The 27,112-nt window shown below is 42.1% G+C and overlaps 1 protein-coding gene across 5 annotated transcripts in view; it reads right to left on the bottom strand.

The window, feature by feature from the left end:
• EVL (Enah/Vasp-like) overlaps positions 1–27,112 on the bottom strand; it is a 195,568-nt gene that overhangs the window by 93,826 nt on the left and 74,630 nt on the right. For all 5 annotated transcript variants that reach the window (XM_019552505.1, XM_019552502.1, XM_019552506.1 and 2 more), the window contains exons 2-3: positions 19,640–19,808; positions 10,807–10,984 (exon numbers count right to left, since the gene is read on the bottom strand). In XM_019552505.1, the coding sequence (XP_019408050.1) occupies positions 10,807–10,984; positions 19,640–19,808 (347 nt within the window). The remainder of the gene's footprint in view (positions 1–10,806; positions 10,985–19,639; positions 19,809–27,112) is intronic.

Below are 27,112 nucleotides of genomic sequence, written 5' to 3'. Positions count from 1 at the left end.
CAAGGTCTGGAACAGCCTGCCATCGGAGGTGGTTCAAGCACCTACATTGAACACCTTCAAGAGTAAATTGGATGTGATCTCCCGAGGTCCCTTCCAGCCCTGATGTCTATGAAATCTATGAAATCCCACCCTGTCCAATGCACTGTGGACAGGACATCTTACAAGAGCCTGGTCCAGCCTCCCAGCTGGCAGCTCTCAGTGTAGGATCTCAGCTACGCGCTACTTTATGGATACGGGGGACTCCTCCCTGGCTTGCTCCTATGGCCATTGGCTAAGGGCAAGTGAGACTTGGGGGCATCCAAACCCCAAGAGCTCTGGGCTCAAGTTTGAACGTAGGATGCCTGCCAAATGGATTTGGGAGTATCTGAAGCCCCAGGCTGAAAAGTCTGGGGAAGATGACACTTCCTGGTTGTAGCACCACATATGGTGTTTGAACAATTGAGTTTTGCTCTAATCAAAAGGATTCCGAACTGATTTGGCTGATTGGACCTGGAATACGAAAGTTTTTCAAAAAAAAAGTTGTACTATACATAAGCAGATTCCAAAGTGCTGCTAAACATGTGCTTAGGGAGTATCTGGCTAAAACTTGCAACGGTTTCAAAAAAAGGTAACATCCAGCAGTATGGGATGAATTAAGTGCATAGGCATTATATGCAAATTGCTACAGCCATGTTTAATTTCAAAGTTATTGTTTTCAAATTTGCTCCTTACTTCCATGTGTTCAGGGACAACAAGGTCTGACAGTAAGGGAGCGGGGGAGGGGCTGCCAGGAGGAAAATTTGCATGGCAGGAAGCTAAGGGACTTCCTAATGCCCCAGATTTATTCTCCCTGCTGTAGCAGTGGAAGGGGGACAAATTCAAGGAAAACCTCCAATAATTAGAGTCTAAATCTGGAAAATTATACCAAATTAAAATTTTCCATATATGGAATCTAATTACTGGGGGGCGGCAGGCAGTTGTCTTATAATCAGGGTCATCATCTATTCGAGTAAATACAGTAAATAGAACCTGGTCACACCATGTTTCCAATTCTAGGGCCAAATCCAAAGACTAAAAGATACTAACTACCCTGTTAAACTAATTCCTGTCTTTACTGAAGTGAAGTCACATTTTTCAAGAGACCACCTAAGGATATTGGTGATTGAAGCACTTAACTAAGGGTGATAGAAAGTGAACATAAAATTGAAAGAGGCCTTAAAAATGAGATGTTTCAAGGAACAACTGCTTTTTCTCTGAAAGATACTGGGTGCCCTACCAATAAACAAATGAATCCTGCAGTCCATTATCAGTAAGCAAAACATGGTGCTGCGACTCAAGTCACCAGATAAAGCCAGAGCAAGCAAACAGCAATGGAGACTTCACCAAGGAGAGTTAGTCCTTCTACACAACAGTTGTTTAAAACAGAGACTTAGGCAAAGGCTGGAAACGAGACATATGAAAGATGCAACTAAATAATTAGCCACATTTTCTAGAGGACCCAAGGGAAGTGAACAGCCAAAACCAATAGTTTTTATTGGGATTTGGGTGTCTACCTCCCTTGGCTACTTTGAACAACCTTGTCTGTGAGCCTTATTTTGCAGCCGTTAGTTGCTTCTCAGCATGAGTGAGGGGCACAGAATGAAACTCCTTTTGATACCTGCATGCACAGCAATTATTTCTCAACAACAAAAACAACATGATTTTCTCTGTTGGACACTGAGTGTTAACAGAGGAGATGGCAAGAGGGGCTTTGTACCTAACTCCCAGGATAAAGCAGCCCACGGTAGACTCAGTCTCCTGAAGTGAAGTAGGGTCCATGCCACTCCCTGCTCAAAACTGAGCCTATACTGACAATCTAGCCTTACGTAACATGAAGGGAGATGCTTCACATAGGATAAGTTGGATATAGATATTAATCCTAAAAGGACTCAGCACTGGTAGGCAAGTCTAGAAAGCATATTCACCAAAGAAAAGAACAGCCTATAACGTTCTCCAGTAAAACAGTGACTGGAGGCATGACTTATGCTGCTGTTTTCTAGGATTAACTTTTTTCAGACTATCGTGATCTTTTGGCAGATACGTAGATGAGTAGAAAGGCCTGGGGGAGGCATCTTTTTGCTGAAGAACATGGGACGTTAACCACGTTACAGCAACTTCTGGAAAACAAGAATCTGAGAATTGTGGCATCAAAGAATCTCAATTGTAGTATGCACCTTTTCCTCTGCAGGCCTCTCCTCCTTAAATCTCTTACCACTTTTCTCTTTATACTCAGCTTCCTTCCTGAAATGCTTTTTGTTTAAAACAGCAGAATTTAGTGCCACAGAAACATCACTAAAGCCTGCAAGAGCTGTTAGATTTGTTATGTTCCTCAAAGATTACAGAAATCTTTTGTTGCTCTAGAGCAGATGCAGTTGCTCTGCTATCGCTGATGATCTGAACAGACATAATACAGGAGTCCTAGAGAAAGTGGCAAAGTGGTGTTCAGGAAACTATCTTGAGCTTATATTAACAAAACACTGGGAAAGTGTCCTGCCACCCCACAAACGGTATCTTGCAAGTACATGGGAGAAAATTTTCCACTGCAGATTGTTCCTTCTGGGAGAACTGAACAAATAAATGAGGCCTAACCTTTAGTAAAAGAACAAATAAAGCCAGGGAGATATTCCCTGACAAGTTAATGATTATATTTAGAGCATTAATCCTGAAATGATTCTTCAGATCTAATTAACTCATCAACTATTCAGGCAATTTACTTCCTGTGTTTCACTCACTCGAGCTGAGATACAGTTTAGTTAAGTTTCTCTCTCTGCTTCGGACAAGCTCTGCAAAGCCTGGGGAGCTGTAGGAAGACTTGGTAAAGACCCATGTCTTCTACATGTAATAGGAGCAGACTTGCCATCTATGGCTCCACTAACATTTGAAAGCATTTCTACTAACTGCAGGTCAAATTATGAAAGAGCACCCCTATTTCTGGGGCTAAACCCAGCTCCTCCAGAACTAAAGGCTTGAGCTGCTCCAAATGGAATTAAAGCACCCTAGTTAGAGCTGTAACAGACTCCAACCCTGGGTGAATCATGCAGATAGGAGAACCCAAAACACACTCGCCAGCCGTTTGTGTGCACACACAGGACAGTCTCTCCGGGAGAGGAGAGCTGGTGAGGGCACTGTAAGCTGCTGGGCGAGCTGGCCCTCAGGCCCATTCTGTGGGTTGCTCTCCTTCGATTCATTATACTTTTTCTTAGGAGGAATGTGCACAAAAAGCCACTGGGGAGTAAATGGGATCATGAGGAAGCAGAATGCTTCCCACATGTAGAGAGAGGAACACCCCAGAGGGTACTCAGAAGTATTAACCTCCTGATGCAGAAAGCTAAAATGCAGTACATTGTGTGACCAAGATCATGCAGACTAGCAACTGCTCTAAAGAGGTTTCCAAACCTTTCAGAGCGTTAAAAGTGTCAACAGCTATCACTTCCCTGCAGCTGAGTAGAGTAAATTTACTCTACTATTGAGTAATTTTACAGGGTCTGCAGCACTGTAATGAAAAGACCGTCAATATGTCTTCCCACATTATGCATCTTTCATGGTAGTGCGAAGTCTTGGGATAATGTTACCTAGCACAGGAGTGGTAGCACTGATGAGGGGAACATGAATAAGCCTGACTTTCTCACCTTCCCATTCTTTAAAGCACAAGCAGTAAAATGTTGTTGCCTCTGAATTATTAAGAAGTATGCCGGGCTATTCGGAATAGTTCAAACTGAAAAGAAAATGACTGTAACAATTTGAAATTCTGCACAAACCAAATGCCACATCCCATTTCATTCAGAACCTCATGCATTATGATCTGCATCCTGATACTTGGGTGACAGAGACTTACAAATTAAGAGAGTAATTTTATGCAATATACTGCATCTTTACCAAAGTACATGGGATCTGTTGGATGAATGTTACACTTCCATCATGCTTTTCAATCTACAGATGACAGTGCTTTATGAGCTGTACCCATACTGAACTGCAGAAATACAGCTGCTCCGGGAAAGAAGTACAAGAAGAGGTATGCTGAAAACACTCAAAGACTGAAAAAGGCTCTCAGCTCCCTGGGGAGCTCAGCTCCCTGCCCACAAAAATGGGAGTTTGACAAATACATGTGAAACAACCTCCAGGGAATAAAAGAGGCTGCCGGCAGAGGTCTTAATCAAAGAAAGGGAGTGAGGAACATCTACACTCATTGCCAAAATATGTTCCCGTGCAGAGCTTATTGGTAACTTGAGTTAGAGCTGTCCCTGTGGTACGTGCCAATAAGGGCTGAGACATATTCAGCTGAACTCTGCATGTTCTGTCCAGTATACGGGGCTAACTGCATGTGCAAGTCGGTGGGTAGCATATATGCAGAGGACAAGGAAATGCTATTCTACGATAAAAGCTCATTACATAAGCGCTTCCTTTGAACTGTTCTTTCACTGTTATTTGCATACTTTCCGCTATGTTGCCCTCAATAATGTAGAAAAGGAAGCCATTTGTACCAGTCGGCCAACTCCTCTGTTAACGCTCAGTGTCCAACAGGCCCTCCAGCCATAAGGTGCAGCTTGAATTTAAATTCAGAAATATAAATATTTTATGGATTGTCTAGCCTTATAAGGCCAATCATAACAATCCAAGTGCTACTGAAGCATATATCAAGAAGAGCATTCACGTGATAAAAGAGTAAATGTTTTCGATCCGAGCCTTCAACCAGGGCTCCAAACTTGCTGTGCAGGGCTGGTGCTCCGAGTCCACCTGGCAGGGCTGGCACAGCAGGGATACCATCCGACCGCATGGGACAGCACGGCCAGGGCCCCATGCCACCTATTTTTTGTGATATACTTTGCTGCTCTTGGGACATACTAGTGTGCCACACCATACCCTTTAGGGATCACTGACCTAGGCTACAAAGCAGCCAGTGGCAGGAAACAAGCTTGACTTCACCTTGTGAAGCAGACTCCCATGAAATTGATTTAATAGAAAGACATTTGTCAGCTTAATGGTCTTAAATGACAACCCTAATAACTCTGAGCAAGAGCGTAGTTTTGAACAGGTATCATTTGTGGTCATTTTGCTGATTGCTTAGGAACAATTTTTTTTAATTTTCTAACATAAAGGTGGAAGGAAAACAAAACAAAACAAAACAAAAACCCAGAGAGAAATAAGGAAATAAAGCACTTGTGCATAAAAGAGCTGAAAGGTAAACAACCATGATTTACACTGACTAGTATTAACCTCAGAAGGATGAAAGATATTTGCTAGGAAAGTATCTTTTAAAAAGATTGAAATGTGTTCTGCTCATAGTAGTAGCCCTTCTAAACTAAGGCGCTGAGCTTCCTGCCAGCGTCAGATAATGTACTAAAAAGTTACCTTTAAAACAGCAAGTGGCTTGGGATCTCTATTTTGAAGGCTTTCAAGAAAGAGCTGCTTTTTTTTTTTTTTTTTTTTTTTTTTTTTACAATGCTGAAAGCAATGGATACATTAAGATGACCTAGGCCTTGGAGTTAGCATCCAAGTATTTAATATCATCATTGCAAAATAGGGCCAACTCCTCCAGGTGGGATTACAAATAATTTCTAGAAGAAGGGCAGGGCTTAAACCAAAAGTTTCATTCCCATTTTCAGTATCTGGGGATTTTGTTTTGGAATTTCCTAATCTAGCATTTCAAAAACGCAATCCACACTTTATACTGTGAGAAGAAATATTTGGACAGTATGGAGTCTTAAAAATTTACCTAAACTGTTGAGAGAGGGGATCTTCCCCTACTCCCACACTGCCAGGAATTCAGTGTGGTACAAGGACATTCACCCCACACAATAAGGTAATCCCTGTAAAATGTTAAAAGATGCCATATTCCCAACTCTTGGAATATACCCCAGTGCTTCCCTTGAAGGCAGAGGTTCAATTTAGCCCAAGAGGGAAGAGAAGCAGGAAACAACATTGGACAAAAGGGCATAAAGGGCCAAATTGATAGCACACCATCCTCCCAACCTCCATTGTGGACTCACAAAACTGTTTTGTTGGTGCACATGCATATGGCAATGACCCCTGCCTGTAAACTCAAATGATTCTCTCACCTGCACATTGTACCAGGTTTACATTTTGCATATTAAAAAGCCATGAGAAGAAATGGGTTTTGCTGTGCAAGATCCAATAACTGCACGATAGCGTGAATTTGCAATGGGGGGCGGGGAAGCAGCAAAAGCCAGCACAGTGCACAGGTATGAACAATCGTGTGCGCAGATAAGTAGAGGCTGCAGAAAGGCAATCAGGCTCAAAAAACAAATAGGGGAGTTCTCTTTGGACACTGTAATCTAACCATAACAAGCAGGGAGGTATGCAAGTACAACACAGCAGCTCCTTCCGCCCTTTGTACTATGCATGGATGTGCTATTTTTAGTTTGCTTGCTTCATATATCAGCTTCCTGATCCCATTGTTTTGGTGTCTGTGAGGCTTTAGCTTCCACCACTGTGTCCCCTTGGCTTCAACACTGTATAGGCTAAAATTAATCATGTTAGACTAGTAAAGAAATTCTGAGAACAAATCATGTCATGAGCAGATGCAGGAGCAGTTTATCTTAATGGGACAAATTTTCTAAAAAACTAAGCCAGAAGCCCTATCATGGATGAGTTCTCTGAACAGTGGATTCATCTGAAAGTAAAAACATAAAAACATAGGAACACACATTTTCATCAACAAGAAAACGTTTTACTGATTGCTGATGTCTGAATATCAAATACATAAATAAACAGGCATGAATTATAGCCAAGTTCACCGACGACACCAAACTCCGGGGTAAAGCATCCGCACCTGAGGACAGGAGGGTAATCCAGGCAGATCTGGACAGACTCATGAAATGGGTGGACGAGAACCTGATGGAGCTCAACACCGAAAAATGCAAGGTTCTCCACCTCAGGAGGAGAAACCTGCACCACGCTTATAGGCTTGGTAGTGCTACGCTGGTTAGCACTACAGATGAAAGGGACCTGGGGGTCATGGTTGACCACAAGATGAATCTGAGCCTTCAGTGTGATGCTGCAGCTAGTAAAGTGAGCAAAATGCTGGCTTGCATCCATAGATGCTTCTCGAGCAGATCCCGGGACATCATTCTCCCCTTGTACTCGGCCTTGGTGAGGCTGCAGCTGGATTACTCCACAAATCAAAAAGGATGTGGAGAAGCTTGAAAGGGTGCAGAGAAGAGCCACGCGCATGATCAGAGGTCAGAAAAACAGACCGTACGACGACAGGCTGAGAGCCATGGGACTCTTTAGCCTGGAAAAGCGCAGGCTCACAGGTGATCTGGTGGCCACCTATAAGCTTATCAAGGGTGCTCATCAGGATCTGGGGGAATGACTGTTCACCAGAGCCCCCCAAGGGATGACAAGATCCAATGGTCACAAACTCCACCGTGACCGTTTCAGGCTGGACATAAGAAAGAATTTCTTCACTGTCCGAGCCCCCAAGGTTTGGAATAGACTGCCACCGGAGGTGGTTCAAGCACCCACTTTGAACGCCTCCAAAACACATTTGGATGCTTATCTTGCTGGGATCCTATGATCCCTGCTGACTTCCTGCCCCTGGGGCAGGGAGCTGGACTCGATGATCCTCTGGGGTCCCTTCCAGCCCAAACATCTATGAAATCTATGAAATCTATAAAATAGATTGCATTACCCTGAGTTGGACAGGCCTTCTTCAGTTTCAGTGGCTGATTCGCTTTTGCAACAACAGGGGCTAGAAACTTTTAGAGATGTGGATATTTGCATCAATGTGACTCCATTCTTCATCCACTGACATGACATGGATTCAGCGCAGAAGTTTTTGGAACAGGGTTTCATTTTCATACGCATCTCTAAATCACCTCCCAGACTTTTGATATTAAATAAATCATGGCAAATATTAATCGTCACTGATCAACCATTGACAAGATCAAGTTTCTTCAGAATATGACAGATATTTTGAGAGCTCAAAGTTTGATGGACATAAAAGTGTTCAGTGGAGGAACAAATCTTCACTGAGGACACCTAAGACTGGACTTTCTAGACCAAATTATATTTAAAAAAAAAAAAAAATCAAATCAATCAAAAACAAAAACCTCCCTTTTGGTTTGAATTCCCATCTCTCCAGAGTACCCCAGATAACCTCAGGACTTCACAAATCCTGTACTTCCTAGATACCTAGGGTCCCCTCTACATGTGCACGTAAAGGCACAATTAGATCTTTCTGATCCACACAGTTGTGCCTCCTGCCATGCCACACATTCAGAAGATACAACTGTAGAGGGACTGCACATTAGCTCCATTCACATGTTAATTCCTGTGTATGGGGAGACCAATTCTGGGCTCCCCTTGCATCAGCAAGAAGCAGGCCCCCATGGCTGGGAGCCCCCTTTGCTGAGCCAGGGGTGGGGGAAGGGGGAGGCACACACAGCCAAGACTGAGAGTCGAGTCCCAGTAGCTGACAGACCTCTGGGTATTGACTGCCTCATGGCTGCGAGGTCTCTGGGTCCTAGCTGTGCATAAGGTGCAGACAGGACCAAGAGCCCCATGTGGGCCCAGGGGTTCCCCCCCCACAAAACTTGGTGATCATGGAAGTCGCAATCCCCAGGGCTTGGGGGCTGCACACCTGCAATTGGGAGCCCTGTCAGCTGTCAGGGCTCCCAGATGCAGGGGAGACCATGGCTAAAGGTGCAAATGAAAGCTGAACAGCAATCAGCTATAAAGCTAGCACACATTTTCAAGGTCTAATTTTTTAGCTGGTTGCAGCTTTTTATTGTGTGATAGCTATTTTGCAGGTATAGCTGACCTGAAGGTAACTGCACAATTAACCAGTTAATTGTGCAATACCTGTAACATGTGGAGGGAGCCTAATAAACATAAAACATTTTAGTTATGGAGGGAAATAATGCTCATCACAAAGTCTGGTAAAATCAAATCACTATAACTGTTCCATAATGAAACTCTTCAGCTGTTGTAACACTGATATCGGATGTTCTATTTTTTAACTGAAGAGCTCAGTATGTAGACAAGAAACCAAATTTGTAATAGGGATGTCTATAGTCAAACTGTGTCTTAGAAACAGACCAGAGAGGTGGGGCAGACTCATACAGAATTTCTTTGAGGACAGAAATTAGGCATAAACCACTTTAAGTGACTGGAAACTGGCTCAAACCTGTAACACAACAGAAGTTCAGTGCACATCACTGCTTTCAAAATGGCTGAAACTGATTCAAGATAAACCTGGATGGATGTAGTATCAGATTTAACTGACTTTGGTTAAATCAGTTTAACTTCTGTCCCAGATCCCCTGCCCTCGAGTTAACTCACAGTCCCCCACAGACCCAGGATGCTTTGCAGCTGCCCCACAATCCCCACCCCATTGCAGGGTGGGCAAGCTAGCCTTGACCTAACCTGTCTCCTTCAGCCAAGCAGGGAGACATGCTCTATTTTCCCCTGGCTTCTGGCCTGGGCCACTGTAGGCATTTGGCTGCATTTCCAGAAACAAAAGTGAATGTCTGCTCACTTGCTAACTGGTTCAATCTACACAGTTTAGAGTAATCTGTTGAAGACTGAATCGATTCAGCCTCAGGCTTTTTGACCGTCTGTACTTAACCCAGAAGTCTTCTGATCTGAAGAGGACTGAATTTAGGCCCTGATATTTCTGGACATAATACAGAATTTGAGGTGAATCTGCTCATTCTCTCCTGATTTTTTAAATCAGGTGCTAGGGCAGGGGGCAAGAGTGATATCGATCTGAGCAGAAATGCATTTTTGTGTGAATCAAAGACTATTACAATTTGTGAAAGTTATGGCTTCATTTATTCAAGATGGCTGCTATTATTACCACTGAAATGCTGCACTTGGATGGGATGGTAACATAATTCTGTAATACACACCAGATGTAAAACTGGAACTGCAACACTTAAAGAAAATGGAGGCTTGCACCATCTTTTGGAGAGAAAAGATGTGTAGACTGAAAACATCCTGAACCGCATTTTACTCTCAAGTCACCCCTTGAGTTTCAGCAAGGCAGCAGCCATACAAATGAGGTTAAGTGGTAATTTGTCTACATACAGTAGGACAGAGTTTGCAGAAATTTAGAAAAGTGACCTCCTTAGCAGAGCAAAGCCCCTATGACAAGCAGTCACACCACTAGTCACCTTTTCAATTCATGAAGCAATCATTTTCCATTATGAAACCTGAACTGCAGTTAATATAATACTTATAATGGCATATGCCAAGGTCCAGAACGTAAGCCTTTGCATCTTAGTGTATCACATAACCACAATCCCCATGCTGCATGTACTCTTTTTGTCTGACCTAGGGAGCCAGGGCAGTGTGCTTAATGGCTGGACCGGAGAGATAAGATGCTTGATACCCGAGCTCTCAGTTCTACATGTAAGTTGATGTTGCAGCTTTGCTTCAGCTTTAGTTTCTTTAGGATCAGATACTGTTATTTCCCTGTTACTCACATAGGTAGAACCGTATTCTATGAATAGTTCATATAAATCAGTGGGGCTGCCCACACTGTAGGAATCCACAGGAAGGAAGGCAGAATTTTCCTGAATGGGCTAGATACACTGAACAAACAGAAGGAAGGGAAGAAAAGCATACAAATATGCTCAGTGCCCACCACAGCAACCGTTATTTTATTTAAAGGCCGTCTACAAGAAAACCAATTACACCTTTCTGTTTTTCGAAACAACAGACAGTTCTTGTACCTACATCATGTGATGGAGGTAAATAAATCTCGTCAGCAGGCATCATAGAAAAGACTCACAGAATTAACAGAAGAAAGCAAAAGTTGTTTACCTCCATCCTGGGAGTTCATGATATTGAGAGCAAACAGCATTGCGTTGGAGAATGTGGTAGCTTCTTCTTTGCTTGCGAAGTTCAAGCCGTATACTTGCCGTGCATCACGCCATTGGTGAAAGGTGGGTGTCGCTTGATTGTACTTCAATCCTTTCACAATTGAATAATTAATCACTACCTGCAATTTGAGATAGAGATGGGGGCTAAAATATTGTATATATGCATGTATAACTGGGGAAAAAAAGGACCGGTTATGCCTGTAAGGGCAAGAACAAGGTGAGTGTGAGTTTTGCTATCAGGAGATGCCAATCTGTGGACAAGATCAGAATTGTCAGAGCTGAACAAATCTGTTACCTGCTTGTGCCTCCCTAAACATTTCTACCATGCAGCTGTGCACATAGTACAGACAGGTGTTTGACTTGGGGCCAGCAAGCGCTGGCATCTTTTGGGGGATGGATCATCCACAGCTGTTAGGAAAAGAGAAAGATTTCTTTTATTGGCCCTAGTCCTTCTCCACAGCAGACTAAATGTTTGAGCCAATGCCACAGTAGCTGGGAGATTGTTTTCCAGGCCAAAGGCAGCATGACTGGAGATGGTAAGATAGGAGTGAGAAACAATGAAAGGAGAAGCAAGTAGAATAGTTTTGGTATCCCATAAAAAAGCAGAAGAGACTAAGGAGAAATGATACAAGGGTAAGCACTGTACAGGTGTAGATCAGACTACCTGCACCTTCCATTGCCCAATTCACTATTTATCATTATGTATGAAGATTTGTGCATGTCACTCAACTGCAGGAAGGAATTATGTAGGAAAGCCACCCTTTTAAAAGTCTGGCCCTCAAGAGGTGAAACTCATCATATATCAGTGGCTGTCAGACAAGGTTTTTCTGGGAATAACTCACTGCTTTGATCTGCCTGGAGGCAGGATTGGGGCAAAACTGCTCTAGCTGCAGGACCTAAAAATGAGACACTATGGGGATTTTAAGTTCCTCTCCAGCTGTATCTGATGCAGAAGACATGATTTATTGGATCTCCAGCAGTCCCATACCCTGCTAATTTACCACTTCTGCATGTAAAACAAGAGTGAAACAGGAATAGAAAAGCCTTTCCCTAAAACCCTCCTCCCAAATTGTTTGACACCACAATGAAAATTCACTCCTATCTTAAATATGGCATAAAAGGCCAAAGCTATGCAAGAATTAGCTTGGTGTTATAGGAGTGCAACTCTAAACATCCATAGTAGAGTGTTAATAGAAGCTAATAACAATACAATTCTATAGAAATAGGAACAGTTATGTTAATGTTAGGTGTGAGATTATTTTTGCAATGATGTTAAAACCTTACATTTAATTAATCAGATAACTAATTATATTTAATCAGTTTTCAATAAAATTATTCTCAACTCATAGTGAGAAAAAAAGTTATTTTAAATAATAATAATAATTCCACATACGGATGAGTCATAACTGTTATGGCTGACATTTCTGTATGATAGAATAATTTACATTTGGCTGAAAAACATCAGATGAGTTACTAATGCATGTATGAAGTACTTGCTTTTCACATATTTGTTACCTTTTTCAGATGACAATCTTGCCAAAATAGCTAGTAAATGTCTAATAATTTTAGATATAAAGAAAAAAAACTGAGCAAAACTTAGTATGTCAGTTGGTAATTAATGACACAATCGCTATTCCTTTAATGCTTCACAGTCCACAGTCATTCAAATCAACATCAAATTGCAATTTCCTTGGTAGGTGCATAAATGTCCCATATAGCCGGTGCTTACTGAATTACTCAAGAGCCAATACAAATCTATTATCAACATTAACTTATTTTAATTACCAGACTGATGTCACATTACTTCTTCACCAGTGCTACTCTGCAGAAATTCCCAATTCCCAATGGTGTGAAATCAGAAATAGGTTCTATATTTACTTTAAGTGGTACTTTATTTAGATCAGCGATTCTCAACTAGAGTGTAATGGCACACTGATGTGCCTCAAGAACCTTTCAAAGGTGCCATGGGGTGCCATGTAAGGTTAACACTTTGGTATACAAACATACTTCACAAGATTAAACCCAGAGATTTCAAATAGGAATCCAATGCACTGATAACATTCTGACCTGCTGTGGTCTTTCTTGAGTTTTCTGCAGCAGAAGAATTGCTCTATTTGTCTGTAGTTGAAAAATGAGTAAAAACTAAGAGCTGGCATTTTCCAAGGGGTGTTTTGAGACTCTCAAGGGGTACCCTGAGTCTTAAAAGTTTGAGAAACACTGATCTAGGCAAGAAACTCTAGGTGGCTATTTTTGTTTAAACTTTCATCATTTTTCTTAGTGCAAATGATGCTTTAGCTACAGAGCTGCAGAAAGAGCAAATTCAGAGCTGTTATAGTAAGGCAGGGCAGCCCGAAGGCTGAGGGGTTAAGCTGCAACCTCCAGAATTCCCACCCAGCTGTTCCTGGCTCAGCTCCAGTGTGCCTCCTGAAAACCAAGCACGCGGGGCAATCCCACCCAGCCACTACTCCCAGTATTGCTCCAGCTCCAGCCAGGGTCTCCCTCTGCTTCTGTCTTCCCCTTCCCTGTAGTGGGGGAGCTTAGCTGAGGCGGAAGCCTGGAGGCAATGGTGCAGCAGGCAGAGGCACCTGGGTGTACAGTGTAGTGGGGCAGCGGCAGGTATGTCCACATGCACAGCGCAGTAGGAGCGCACTGGGATGTGTGGTGCAGTGGGGAAGAGAGTGCTACCAGGGGAAAGCCCCACACAATAGAGCCAGTGGCCTGGCTCCACTCCCTGCCACCACCTGCAGCTCATGGGATTCCACTGGGGGCAGGGCTCCCCACCTTTTCTGGGGAAGTCCCAGAGCTGCATGTGGCAGCAGGGAGTGGGGCTTCCTCATAGTGGCACATGAGTCCCGGGAGCTGCACAAGAGCCCCATACAGTAGAGATGAGCTGGCCTAGCTCCACTCCTTGCTGCCACGTGCAGCTTCCGAAACTGGCTGAAGCCACTTGCTGCTGGGTGTCTCTCCCTACAGGGGCCATGAGCACCCTGAGGGCTTGCTACTGGTGCTGTCAGTGGCAGGGGAGCCACTGGGGGGGGGTTCCCACACCATGCCCACTCAGGCTTCGTGCTCCCATTTGCCCCAGCCCCATGCAAAGTTCCACCTAATGTTTATGTGCATGTGAAGTCTGAGGCACTTTACAGCAGTTCTGTCTGTTCCAGTACTTAAGTGGGGACAGACCTAGACACTGGAAAACACAGCTGATTTTATCCACTATGCCTGAGGCTGTTTGAGGTTCACAAACCAGTTTTGCCTGTGCATAAGCACTTTGAAGAGCCTAATCTATTCAGAGTATTCTGACTACATCTAATAGAAGAAGAGTAGCAGGAGGACAAGGAAGACATGATGACTCACTTTCCTTTTGCCCAACAATCTTGTGCAGTGGTTCTCAAATGGGTGCCACAAGAACCTACCAGGGGTGTTACAATGCTGACACTGCTGCTGCAGAGTGAAACTGCCCGGCCTGCCTTGCGTTTCAGGAGGCATGTTGCAGCTGAACTGAGAAGTGGCTGCAGCAGAAGGGTAGAGATTGCCCCGCGTGCTTGGTTTTCAGGAGGCACACTGGAGCTGAGCCAGGAACAGCTGCAGCTGAAGCAGTGCACCTGCCTGCGTAATAAAGGCAGTGTGACTTTTTGCCACAGACGCTTCCCAATATGGCTCTGCAGGAGCCTCGTGGCACAGTTCCACCTAGTAACGGCAACGACTACATTGCGGCAACCCCCTGGCCTGCCCTCTCCCTCCTCCCAGATCTCGTGTATCCTTTTGCCCATCTCCTACCTTTCTCACCCTCTCTGCACTCCCCATTTGCTGCACATGTAGCCCAAGCACCTCGTCCCTGACAGCTGGGCATCCCTGAAATCCGTCCATTACAGCCCTAGGGCTGGAGCTCAGGACGGAATCATCCTGGGGTAACTAACAGAAGAACCTGGCCCGCAGTTTCTGATCCCCACCAGTGGAGTTGTGTGTGCAGAGTCCACTGCTGTACTAGGAGCAAATGCACACTGGGCCAGGGGAGAGCTAGGGGAATGCTCCCCACCAACCTGAAGGGGTGAATATAATTATATAATCAATTAATAATACATTAATTAATAATATAATTATAATGCATTTATTATGGTTATGATATATAGTTATCTTGGTTTTGTAAATGGGGTATCACTATATTCTGAAAAGATTTGGAGGGGTGTCTATATGTGGGACACTTACAGACCAACACTGGGACAAACACTGATGGTCTAGATCAGTTCCTCAACTTATAACAGGTCTATGCAAGTCTGAAGAGCATTTCATGGAGTGGCACACAAGTGATTAATACAATGAAAGACATGAACTGTAAAAAACTGCTTCCCCATAAATGATTCATCAAGACAGGTAAATTACTTGATTTGCTTCCGAAGGCATTTAGTCCTAGGTGGGGCATTTGGTCCTAGGTGGGGCAAAGTGAGCACTAGGCTCACGTTGGGGGTCTCACTCTCATCACTTAGCTTGGATGAAGACAGATTTCTTTTCTGATCACATCAACTCACATGCTTAGGAAGACACACATACTATCTATCCAGAGGCTTCAAAAGAATTATAAAGGCGTTTCTAAGGGTGACCCGCTTAAAACCAGCAAAGAGAAAAGGAAATAGCAAGAGTTTGGCCTCTCCCTTAGTCAGTAAGCTTGGAATAAAGCAAAGAGAAGGCTGTTTATACACTGGCGAAAGAACAAGCAAAGTATGGCATTTGCTGTAGCTGGTGTTGAGATCACAAGATAAATCCTGACTTTAAAAGTCTGATGATCAGAAACAGCAATTAAAATAAATAACCACTGTTCAGAGGATAGCTTTTATAAACACTTCTAGGGGAAGATCCCTCCAGAGCCATGTGTGTCAAGAATCTACCATGTTGGATCTCACCAGTGGTCTGTCCAGCCTGGTGTTATTTTCCATTGGTAGCTCGTAGTAGCTGTGCCAGAGGTAGGTGCAAGTAAACTTTCACAGCAGTAAGCTGCGAAAGAAAGGTTCTGCTTCCTTTTTACTATTTGATATAGCAACTGGCTTAAGCCTTGAAGCATAAGCTTACTATTTCTTTTGGAACATTATTTTCCCTCTCCTTTTAGTATTTCCTGTGTAAGGCCAGGTATCCTTGTTACCTATAAAAATGTGTGATTCCATTTCAGAATTTGCTACGCTCTTTGTATCAATGACAGCCTGTGGCAATAAGCTCCACAACCTAGCTGTGAATAGTAAAAAGAAAAGCATTTCATATTATCCATTTTAAAATGCACCATCTTTCAGCGTTCCCACCACTGCATGCTAACCAGATTTACCTTATTGTCTGTTGAACCCATTTATTGTACTTCAATCTTAGACTTGGATTGAAGGCTTTTTGGGGCAGTACTGCTATGGGTTTGTACAAAGCCGAAAACTGTGGGGCTCTGATCTATGGTTTGGTCTTATTCTCTGTGTGATGATGATGATGATGACGATAGTGATGATACAGGTGAACAGGAATCTCCTACTAGCTTGGTACTGCGGTACTCAAAACATTCAAAAACTTCCTAGAATTCTGAGGATTTTGGCTAAATTACTTCAGAATGGTTCCTATGTCTATAAATGCAATTCAGACTCAGCATTCCTGCAAGTAGGCCCAAGCCTCCTCAACTTCATTATAGTGTAGCATGTGCGAATTTGACCCTATATTTTAAAAAACCGGGTATACTTAACTCAGCAGATGCTATCAAAGTAGAAAAGCCTCAATCCTGGCCTAGCCTGTGCCGTGTTCAAATCCAAGAAGTCCCAGCTGTTCCAAAGTCCCACTTCTACATGAATTTGCTGGTCCAAGCATTATGCAAATCTCCCAGGAGAGCAATTCATGTTTGACTTGCCTCATCTATTCTTTAGGACAGACCTGCCACATGCAGATTGTAAGATCACTAACTCGTTTCCCCTAAGGCCAGATCAGTTGATATTAAATCTCTCACTTAAAAATCACTTAATCATAGCTCTGACTTAAAGGAGCTGCTTTCTGCAAGCATACATTCAAAGTGAAGAACTTTAACAAAACGGAAGCAGTTAGCATGCTGATTATGACCACAGCTCCAAAAATGCCTTAGCCTCTGTTACTGCTGCTGCATTTTGGGTTTGTCAATCATGCTGGCAGGAGTCTATGCAGCTACATGCATCTGTGCAGCGGAAACAGACGACTTCGTTTACCATAGGCCTTTAGTATATACTTAACCACGGCAGCTGGGACAGAGAAAGCAACCGTGCGAATTAAAAGCAAACAACTCTTGAGGTTCAGTGACCATTTCCAGTTACTAAATTTATATATGATCACACTCAACATCATGTTTGCAGGATGGAATTTTTGCAGTGAGTTTTTTTAGTAGTGGTCAGAACTGCTAAAACTGAGAACAAGAAAAGGAAAATGAGGGTAGACTACTTAAAACGTCATAAAAGGGAGAACCAAGAAAAGGGAAAGGAGACAGGATAAGAAGCAAGAAAAACCAGCCAGAGAAAGAAAAAGGGAAAAGCTGTATACAGTGGAAGATGTAAGAAACGACAGAATGCAAATTAAAATGAAAGATGCTGAAAGACCCAAAGTAAGACGACAAAACTCTTCAGCTAGTATAAATTGGCAGAGCTCCATTAAATTTTTGTTACGCCTGTCCACACTGCTGAGGACCTGACTCTTTTAAATAGTTATCCAGGAAAACTTGATGTCTTATTTCTAACAAACCTTTGCCTTTCAATCCAGCTTTGCAGCACACAAGCTGGAAGTATGCATGAGCTGGCCTAGTGAAGAACAATTAACACTGGAATTTGTTGCTGTTATTGTTAAAGGCAAACAACATTTAGAGAGTCTTGGTTCCAATAATACCCCATCCCTTGCACGCCAGAAAATGTCTTTAAAGGTATTTTAAATACTAGTTATATACATTATACATGATATATTCAAATGGATCTGATTGTAAATGAATTTCTGCAATTATCTTTAAATCCACGTTTTATGCAACGTTAAGTCTGGCACATTAAAACATGCCCTGAGCTGCCAATTTGCAGACCGGGAACAAAATTTGCTACCAGGAGATCCTGGTAGTGGTGCAAATTTCTACAGCTACTTTTTTCCCTGCTGCAATTACATGCCCCAGCATATGGGGACATGCCCCAAGGTATCTTTCACAACCTTTTTTCACCTTGAATAGCTCAAACCGTAGAGAAGTAAGGTGTTTTATACTTGTTTACTTCTGCTTTTAGATATTTTCAGTTGTGATGCGTGTCCCCTTATGTATTTCATATAAATAGGTACTTTTGCAGTAAGATTAGTAGTTAATATTAATGTAATAATATATTTAAAGCATCATCAAGATTTACAGTTCAAGCCCCAAATTTGACCTACGTTCAAATGGTAGAATCTAATTAAGCAAGCCCTAGGGGGTTATAAATATGTAGTTTAAAAACACCGCTCAATTGCTAGTGATTTTTATACAACTGATATTTATGCAGGGCCCACATGAACTTATGATCTGTTTTCTCTGTGCTGGTTAGTTAGTAAAAGTTTGCTAATTTGCAGCATTTCAGAGCCATGCTGACATCCAAGCTAAAACCAGGATACCTAATCTCATTACTAATTAACCACAGCAGATGCAGCTATTTTCACTCTATTGAGAATAACAAGAAAATGTTTAGGACATATAACATAAAACTAATTTTATGTATAATAAATACAACACACCCACCTACAACTGTTTTGCCCAGAAAAGGTAAAAGCAGAGGTAGAAAATATGGCTTTGAAGGAGGTTTCAAAGATGCAGCTAAAAACAAACACACTATCATTTTAAAGTTGCCTCGGTTGTTTTTTTTAATCAGGGTAGTGAGAGTCCAGCTAAATTTCTAACAACAACTAACAACCACTGCACCGTAGCACATTTTTAAAGCATACTAAGCATTATCACATTTTACCAATGGGAGAAAATTGGACCCATTGAATGCAAGCAATGTTCCTTATGTCCCAAATGAGTTGGGGTGGTGCTAAAAACAGAAAAAGGGCCCCCTGGCTCCCAGCCCTTTTTTCTACAAACTAAACTGGGAATGATTTCTAGTCCTAATAGTTTACTGGATCATAAATGTGAACATGACACCAAGTGAACAACTGCTATCAAATTTCAGATCAACAAATGTGCCATCACTAGCAGTAATGGCTCCCTGTCATGCAGAGTAAGGAGTTGATTCTGGTCTCAGTTTTTATTAAGTAAATCCCCTGTAGCTCTATTAAAGCCAAACAAGTTACTCTGGATTGACGCTGTTGGACATGAAGTCAGAATACATGCCTAGGGTTTTGAAATGCAATATGAGGTATTAGTTAGGAAGGCAAGAATCATATCTAGAAGATGCTCAAAGAAGAGTGAATGATGGTTTATTCAGCGTGTACAATGCTAAAAGTTTGTACTATGAATGGAATTGTCATGATGAACAGCAGGGAGCAAAGCCACCAGCAGATAATATGATCATAAATGAAAACGGAGAAGGAAAATATATGAAAATCTTCCATGATGGAAATTTAATGAAGGTACTTTTTTCAAACAAACAAACAAACAAAAAGTATCAAATTTTAACAGATAAAAGTACATTCATTGGTCAATCAAGCACACAGGAGTAAAGTGGCTGGACTAAAATATGAATTAACAAACGCTTGGTGGGTGAGGGAAATTATGCATTAGCTACCTACTAAATGATATCTTTAAATATCAAAGGAGAATTTTCAAGAAACAAAGCATATTGGTTACTCACTTGTTGATCTTGTAGTTTAACACCAACTACTCTAAAGGTGTTAGTGGCAGTGTTGTGGTATATGTTGATTCTGCTGAATCCCTGCTGTCCAGGTTTTATTGGCACCCATTTCTTACTGGTATCGTCATAGACCATGACTGAAGCCCGGGCTTGGCAAATACTCTGTTCACTGGAGAACAAAAGTAACAAAACCATAAAAAAAACAGTAAATGTGCAATTTATTACAAAATATTCTAAAGAAATCACAGCAGAAACCATCCAAAACATTTAAGCCAAATACTGTGCAACAGGTTTGTTGATACTTGAAATGATGGCATGTTTCATTCTGCTTGCTAAATGTGTGCATGCGTGCGTGCGTGCGTGCGTGTGTGAGAGAGAGAACACACTCATAAACAATCTCTAACCTGCTAATGTCCTTTTTTTTATCCTACAGCAAATACTATAATGCAAGCATATATCATATACACTTTCAAAAGATACCACACTGCTCCATTTACAGGTTAATTAATTCCTGTTGTTACTTTCTGAGTGTCCTATCTGTATTACAAATTTATACTTAGAAGCTGAGTGGAAAAATATTTGGGAACAAAGTTGAGATGCATATAAAACCAAAGGTGAGTTGACCTCCATACCAAAAATGGTATTAGGTAAACTGAAGATGTTCATTACACTAATCCAGTTAATGTCTATTACTGAGACTTAGTTTGTACTTAGATGTCACAGAATACACCACCAAACATGCACAGACTCGCCAACGAACAGTTTCACTTCAGTTTACTAGCAAGAGGAAAGGATGGGAGAATGCAAGGATTTACAATGTTGAGTTAATTTAAACCTAAACTGAAGAAACAGGGCCATGTCCAGACGAACGCAGCTGTGGAGCATGTGGTGCCACAGACACGTCTTTTCTGATGTTCTCTATGCTGCAGTGGAGCAGCTAAAAAAACAACAAACAAACCCTTTGTGTTGCTCCGTTGCAACACAGAGAACACCTGAATATCCAGGGGCCAAAGAACCCTGGATATCTGGGGTCAAACATCTGGATATCCAGGGATCAAAAAAACCCATGGGAAAAAAAAAAAAAAAAAGCAGAACAGCACACACACGGGCAATGCGCGCCACTCAGAAGTGGAGCCAGGCCGCCTGGAGATGTGTTATGGCTGCCAGCCAGGCTCCGCACAGCAGAACTGCAGCTGCTGCAGCCCCGGGAGCCCCCAGAATCCCAGCTGGGGCCAGCTCAGTGCCTATCCGACCCAGGGTAACCTACCGTGTGCCACAGCCTGTATGGCACGGGCGTTCCCTGGGGACAAGTAGTGGTGGCACACCATGTGTGGACACGGCCATAAAGAGCAGTTTCAAACTAACAGATAATATGACGAATTTTAGAGTCGGGAGTGGCAGGGGGGAACTGTCTTTCGAATAGTTCCTCACCCTGAGAAATTACTGGGGACGACTTTCTTCCTTTCTAAACATCCCATAAGACAGCTCCCTTTATTTCTGAGTTCTGTGAAGTTTTAAGCAATAAAAGGCTCTTCTTTAAGTATATAATCATTATAAGGCAGTTGCTGAACATGTTTATTTTTGTTCAGCAGTTTCACATGAGATCATCACTTCCCTCCCTCCCACTGAAATGTGCTCACATAGTAGTGACTTTGTCAGACACACAGTGAGTTCCTCCAGATTTATATAAGAAATACACCTTTCATGAGAAACGGATATCACTGGGGAAAATCGCTGAGGTCACTGACAAACACGGAACATATTAAGTCTCAGCTTCTATCATGAATGTTTTTGGATTGCCAAACAGAAATCAGCTCTTGCTCCAGTACCTGCAGTCAGCAGAACTACTAATGCGAGGCAAAAACAACCAAACAAAAAAACAGCACACCCACATTGTAGCGAGACTTAAGCTGGCCCTGACTCACCACATAAGAGGGTTCTGAATGAAAAAGCAGCCAACAGCCTTTCAAAAATATGGAGGATTATTATAGTTTATGTCATACCATTCATGTTATAAAGCCTAAACTCAAAGCAATCCTACTAACTTTATGCCTATATGCTTTCTGACATAGCTGTCTTCCTTAGTCCAGGGGCTAGGATATCATTTTAACAATCCGGTTCAGAGTGGTAACAAATCATCTACTTTGCACCCAGGGCCTTTTTTTTCTCCTAACAGCAACACACACCCGTTTGCCCAGGCTTTCCTTCAGTAGCGCTCACACTTTCACACATACAAACACAACCAGCTTCTCAGCTGGTGTAAATTGAATAGTCCCATTGCTCTCAATAGCTAAATTACACCATTGAGGATGCCTTTTCAGGCCTTAAAAGAACAAAGAAACTAAATAATAACAAAAAAACATCCAGATCTTGTCATCATTCACTGAGTGCTCGGGCACAATCATCAGAATAAGATGCTTATGAGAACATTAGATAGACCACAGCTGATACAGAGCATTTGAGGTTGTTACTTTTTGTACAATAGTGGCACACGCTATCCCAAAACAAAGAAAACTAGGACAATGTGCTGTACGTATTCTATAGCATGGAAATGGGTAAGGGTTGTTATTGGAGTAATGGGGAAAGAGCCAGATGTGACCAAAATATTAGCTATTAATTTATTTACATACATGGTTTACAAAAATAAACCTATGTTCATCCATGTTACCCTGGTACATGACTAGACCCTCTTTTCGTTATACCATAAAGGGTCTGGGATCCCAAGCAGGCCATTTAAGAACAAAAACGCCCCAAGAGCTTAGACAGGCCCCTGGGTATTAGCTCGAAGGGGGTTTCTGAACAAATCAGAATTCAGCTCCTGGTGTTTATAAGGGAGGATAGTTCATGCTGTTAAACAGGATGCATGCTTCCCCTCCCATTCTGTTTAAAAGCATAAATTATCCTTACTAAAAAAAAAAGTTATCCGATACTAAAAATAATAATAATAATAATAATAATAATAATTTTTAAAAAGTAGCTGCTTGATAACTGGCCAAGCTAGGGGGTCTGAGTACCTGCTAATCATCAGGGACTCCCCTGGAGCCAGTAGGAGTTAGGGCACCAAGAACAGGCTCCAGAGCAAAGCGCATCTCCCCTCAGCAGCCAAAGGGTGTTTTCTCTATCCTCCAGGACATCAGCGCAACTTTCAATACATTGACAAAAGATGAAACCCTTTGTACTTATCCCTTTAAAGGTGAACAGATGCCTTACAGCAGCTTCCCCACAAGCCTAACAGAAGTAGCCAAGGGATTTTAACTAACTCCTGTACTCTTAATCCAAAGACTCACATAATAGCAGTGTCAGATTAGCTGGAGTGACTGCATTTAAATGCATTGCCCTGGCTCTTAAAATAGTCATGAAAGGACTGTCAGTCTAGTTTTGTTTCTAGGCTAAGAAGGAGGGGAGTAAAAAGCGATGCACTGAATTAGCTTTCATGTGTAGGTGGGGTCAGCCTAACACCCAGACATGCTGATTCATCATCTCCACAGGCAGATCCTTACGGATGCTGACAGATCCTGTCGCCGTCTCCCCACCTCCGCGGCACAGCAAACCGGCCCTCTGTGCTTGTGGGTGTGAACATGGCCCTCCATATAGTCATGCAGGATATGAATGCTTGTACCAGCCAAGATTTTGTTGTAAACCAGAGAGTTTGTCTATGCCCACAGCATGCCAGAGGCTAGTAGACGCATTATAAACTTTCTAGATCAGTGACTCTTTTCACCATATGTCTGTGCACTGGCCAGCACGGTAGGGACTCATCTCTCTCCTAATGCCCCTCATCACTGCTGAAAAGCCAGATCCTGTGCTTACATAAATTAGCATAACTCCAGTGACTGGAGGGGCGCTACAGCAACGTGTGCCCAGAAGCATCTTTAAAAAAATCGCAAAACGTCATCCCACTCCCTCCTTTTCCTCACAATCTTGTACCTAAACATTAGCTCGGCCTTACTCTCGTTGAAGTTGATAAGATCTTTGCTATTAACTTCAACAGGGCAAGACTGGACTCCAAAATCTGAACCCAGTGTTTTTTGGATTCGAGTTGAACTTGGCCTTACAATTGGGAGCTTTGTTTCTGTTTGGTTCCCCAGGAGTCTTGTACACTAAGAAGAGCATCCCGCACCTGGATTCAACAGCCTCACTCTCATTACTAAACAGTGACAATGGCAATGCTGCAGTCCCATAATTGAAATACTAATTCACACCTTGGGACAGAGATACAAAGACGGACTGTCACCATTACATAAAACAACCTATCAGGCTCAATTTCTGCTCTCCCTTAAGTCAAGGGGAGTTTTTTTTTTTTACCATTCATTTCAATAGAAATGGGACAACATCTGTTATGTGGCCTCCAGTGCCATAACAGTAAGCAACATAAAACAAGAGATACAGTGCATGGTGAACTATTCCTTACAAAGAGCTTCATCAATCTTTCAAACCCTATGGTACCTCCAGGGACTTGACTGTTGCCTCCTGTCTCATCTGGACTCAAGGAGTACCTCTTTATGCCTGAAGTCTGTTTTCTCACTATACCTGCTATGAGGACAAATATTCCCACTGCTACTATAAGCAGCTTCTCTGAAAATAGCTCAAAAAGCATCTGATCTAACTCCTACTGAAGTCGATGCGACTCTTTCTATTGACTGCAAAGGGAACTGAGTGGCTCATTACATGGTTTTTAACTTAGGTCAGAAAATAAGAGTCTCATAAAGCTCATGGGCAGATTTCCCAGCTTTTTTTCTAAGCTATACACAGTTGTTATTGCTGTTAAAACTCTATACCACATGTTAATAGTAATGCTCTGTATCATATGATTATGCACAGTCTACATTCTTTCTCTCTCTCTCTCAGATCAGTGTGGATAATATCTGTATTTAGTCATGATTCAGCCATCCAGAAATTGTCTTGATGTGATCTACTGAGAACAGAGATACAGTGAAGAAGGCCACTTGAACTATTCATTACACATAACATTCAAAATGTAATTAAATTTCTATATTGATGTTTTAATTACATCACATTGCATTACTATGCAAGCTATCAGACTGCTCTCTCACCAGCCTGGATTTTCATCACAGACAATCGAACAGGAGGAAGATAAAATTAGAAAAAACAAGGACTCTAATTACAAGGTGGTAAAGGCCTGTGAAATTACTGCCTTGTATATCTTGTAATGCCAAATTCAAAATACTGCAGTACAAAAGTCCACTCTTCTCTAGCTGTGTCCAGTACCAGGGCACAATGGCAGTACAGCTAAGGTGTCTTGCTACTTATTCAGAGGCATGAGTTCAACCCTTGCTCCAGATTTGCACTGAAAGCTGCAGCTGACTTGGCTGTAAACGAGAATCTGGCTATTTGGTAAAGGAGTCAAAACTTCCTAAGCATGTTACTCTCGTAGGTGCCATCGGCTACAGAAACCGAGCCAGCTCTAATCCTGCTTGCTTGGTGGGGACAGAACTTTGACTTTTCTGAAACCTAGTACTGACTTTTTTCTGCCCTTCTTGGAGGCCTCACACATAGGCTAAGACTTCAGGTGCTGTGAGACATGATGCTGGCCCAGGCTAATTACATTCTAATATGAGGGTTTTTTTCCCCATACGGAAACCAGTGCCACCCTGAATTTTAATATACACCATTATGCACCACGCACTATGGCTCTGATATGGCAAACCTCTACTAATTTGTTTAAAGTAAAAGCAAATGAAGTTATTTGCAGATCACATGCATGCTAGCAGAACCCACAATCACTCATTGTTATATCTACCCAGGTCTTTATATGATCTCCACCACTGAGATCTGAGCGCTATGGTCTTCTTGATTCACTACACAGCAATTTTATACCCTGGATCTTATTTGCCACTTTCCACAGGATTATAAAAAACTGAAATTACAGTTATATTTTAAAATGGAATTTATTAACATTTAACAAAAACTGGGTCCAAATCTTCTAGATTTATGGTTGGGTCCTCATGTGATGGCCCTAAGAACACCCTCTTTTATTAATAAAAATAGTTTTTCATTTGAATAATTTATTTTTTGTAGGAATGATACAGCCATATTTTTGATGGCCTATCCAGCTTTCCAGTACAGGCTCACTGAACATAGGTATTATTTCTTCCTGCATGCTTGGAAACTCCCACGTGCAGTCTTTGACACTCAGGAATAATGGCTAAGATATTACTCATGGTAGGATATGTAATATGCTGCTGGGACCTGCAGTGGAAGACAGGGGAGATGGCCTTGAAGGTTCTGATCCTGTAGATGCAAGGGGCCCCTGCTGAAATCAAAGGGTAATGAGCACCTTTAACAAAGTGTCAATGCATGAAGAGAGGCTTAGCTCTGATCTCTTCTAGGTCACAGATCTAATTCATTTCTTTTATTACTGAAGATTCTGATACTGGCAGTCACATTAGGCCAGAACCTATCCCAGTAATTAGGCATCCAAATGGCACTTACACAGCTAAGTGCAAGTCCATTCCATCCTGCTCAAATCACTGAAAAAAAAAAAAATCACTAAACACATTGGCTATGTCCACTTTAGCCTCAGAAGTGTCACAAAAAGTGGTGAGGAAGGTAACCCAGCCACTTTTTATATTATCAGTCTGTCAAGGACTCAAGTCAGGGTGAAACAGTATCATACTTGGGGTAAAGTACCATTTAGTACCTGAAAGGCAGAACACAATCTGACCCATTGATTTCAGTGGGGCCATTTGTACATTAAATACCATTCAATTAAGGGTATCTAACTCCAGCTCTGAGTTATTTGAAATTGGATAGTTCCACATAAATCAAGCAAACAAAGACTATATTCTAAGCATTAGCTGATTCTGAAACTACCTGAAGAAATACCATATTGGAAGTATCTGTATTTTCAATATACGTATATGCACTAAGGCTTAAAAAAACAACAAAAATTCTGGATGTATGTAAATACCATTTAAGTTTGACTGAGAAGAGACATTAATGAAACTTGTCTTTGCATTCTGGATATTGAAGAATTACTCTCCAAAATATTTTTTTAAAAATGCAATAACTTAGCCAAAATATGTCACTCTTTAAGGAAAACTACGAAGAAAAGTGATCTCTTGATATACAGGTAAAAACTGGTGATGGCAAAATTAATTTATTTTCTGTGTTCAACTTGGGAGATGTAGTCACTTTTTAGTTATGTAACCCAGGCCTGTAGTTGAGGTAGATTTCTTAATACAGACATATTCCCCTTAAGATTCTTAGCTGGATATAGATCCAAGGGGGCCATGGGGAGAGGGATTTAACAGTGGGGGTCTACTACAGACCCCCCAACAAAGGGGAGGAGCTGGACCAGGAATTTTTGGGCCAGCTTGCAGAGGCACTTAAGGCAAGGGATGTAGTTGTCATGGGTGATTTAAATTACCCAGACATCTGCTGGGAGAAACAGTCAGCCAGGTTGGACCGTTCTAGGAGGTTGCTGGCCGAGATACAGGACCTCCACTTAAT

This window comes from Crocodylus porosus, unplaced genomic scaffold (genome assembly GCF_001723895.1).
Source record: "Crocodylus porosus isolate Cpor-Errol unplaced genomic scaffold, CroPor_comp1, whole genome shotgun sequence".
Lineage (NCBI taxonomy): Eukaryota > Metazoa > Chordata > Crocodylia > Crocodylidae > Crocodylus > Crocodylus porosus.
Note: the sequence above shows the minus strand (reverse complement) of the source record. Positions and strands in the feature narration are given on the sequence as shown.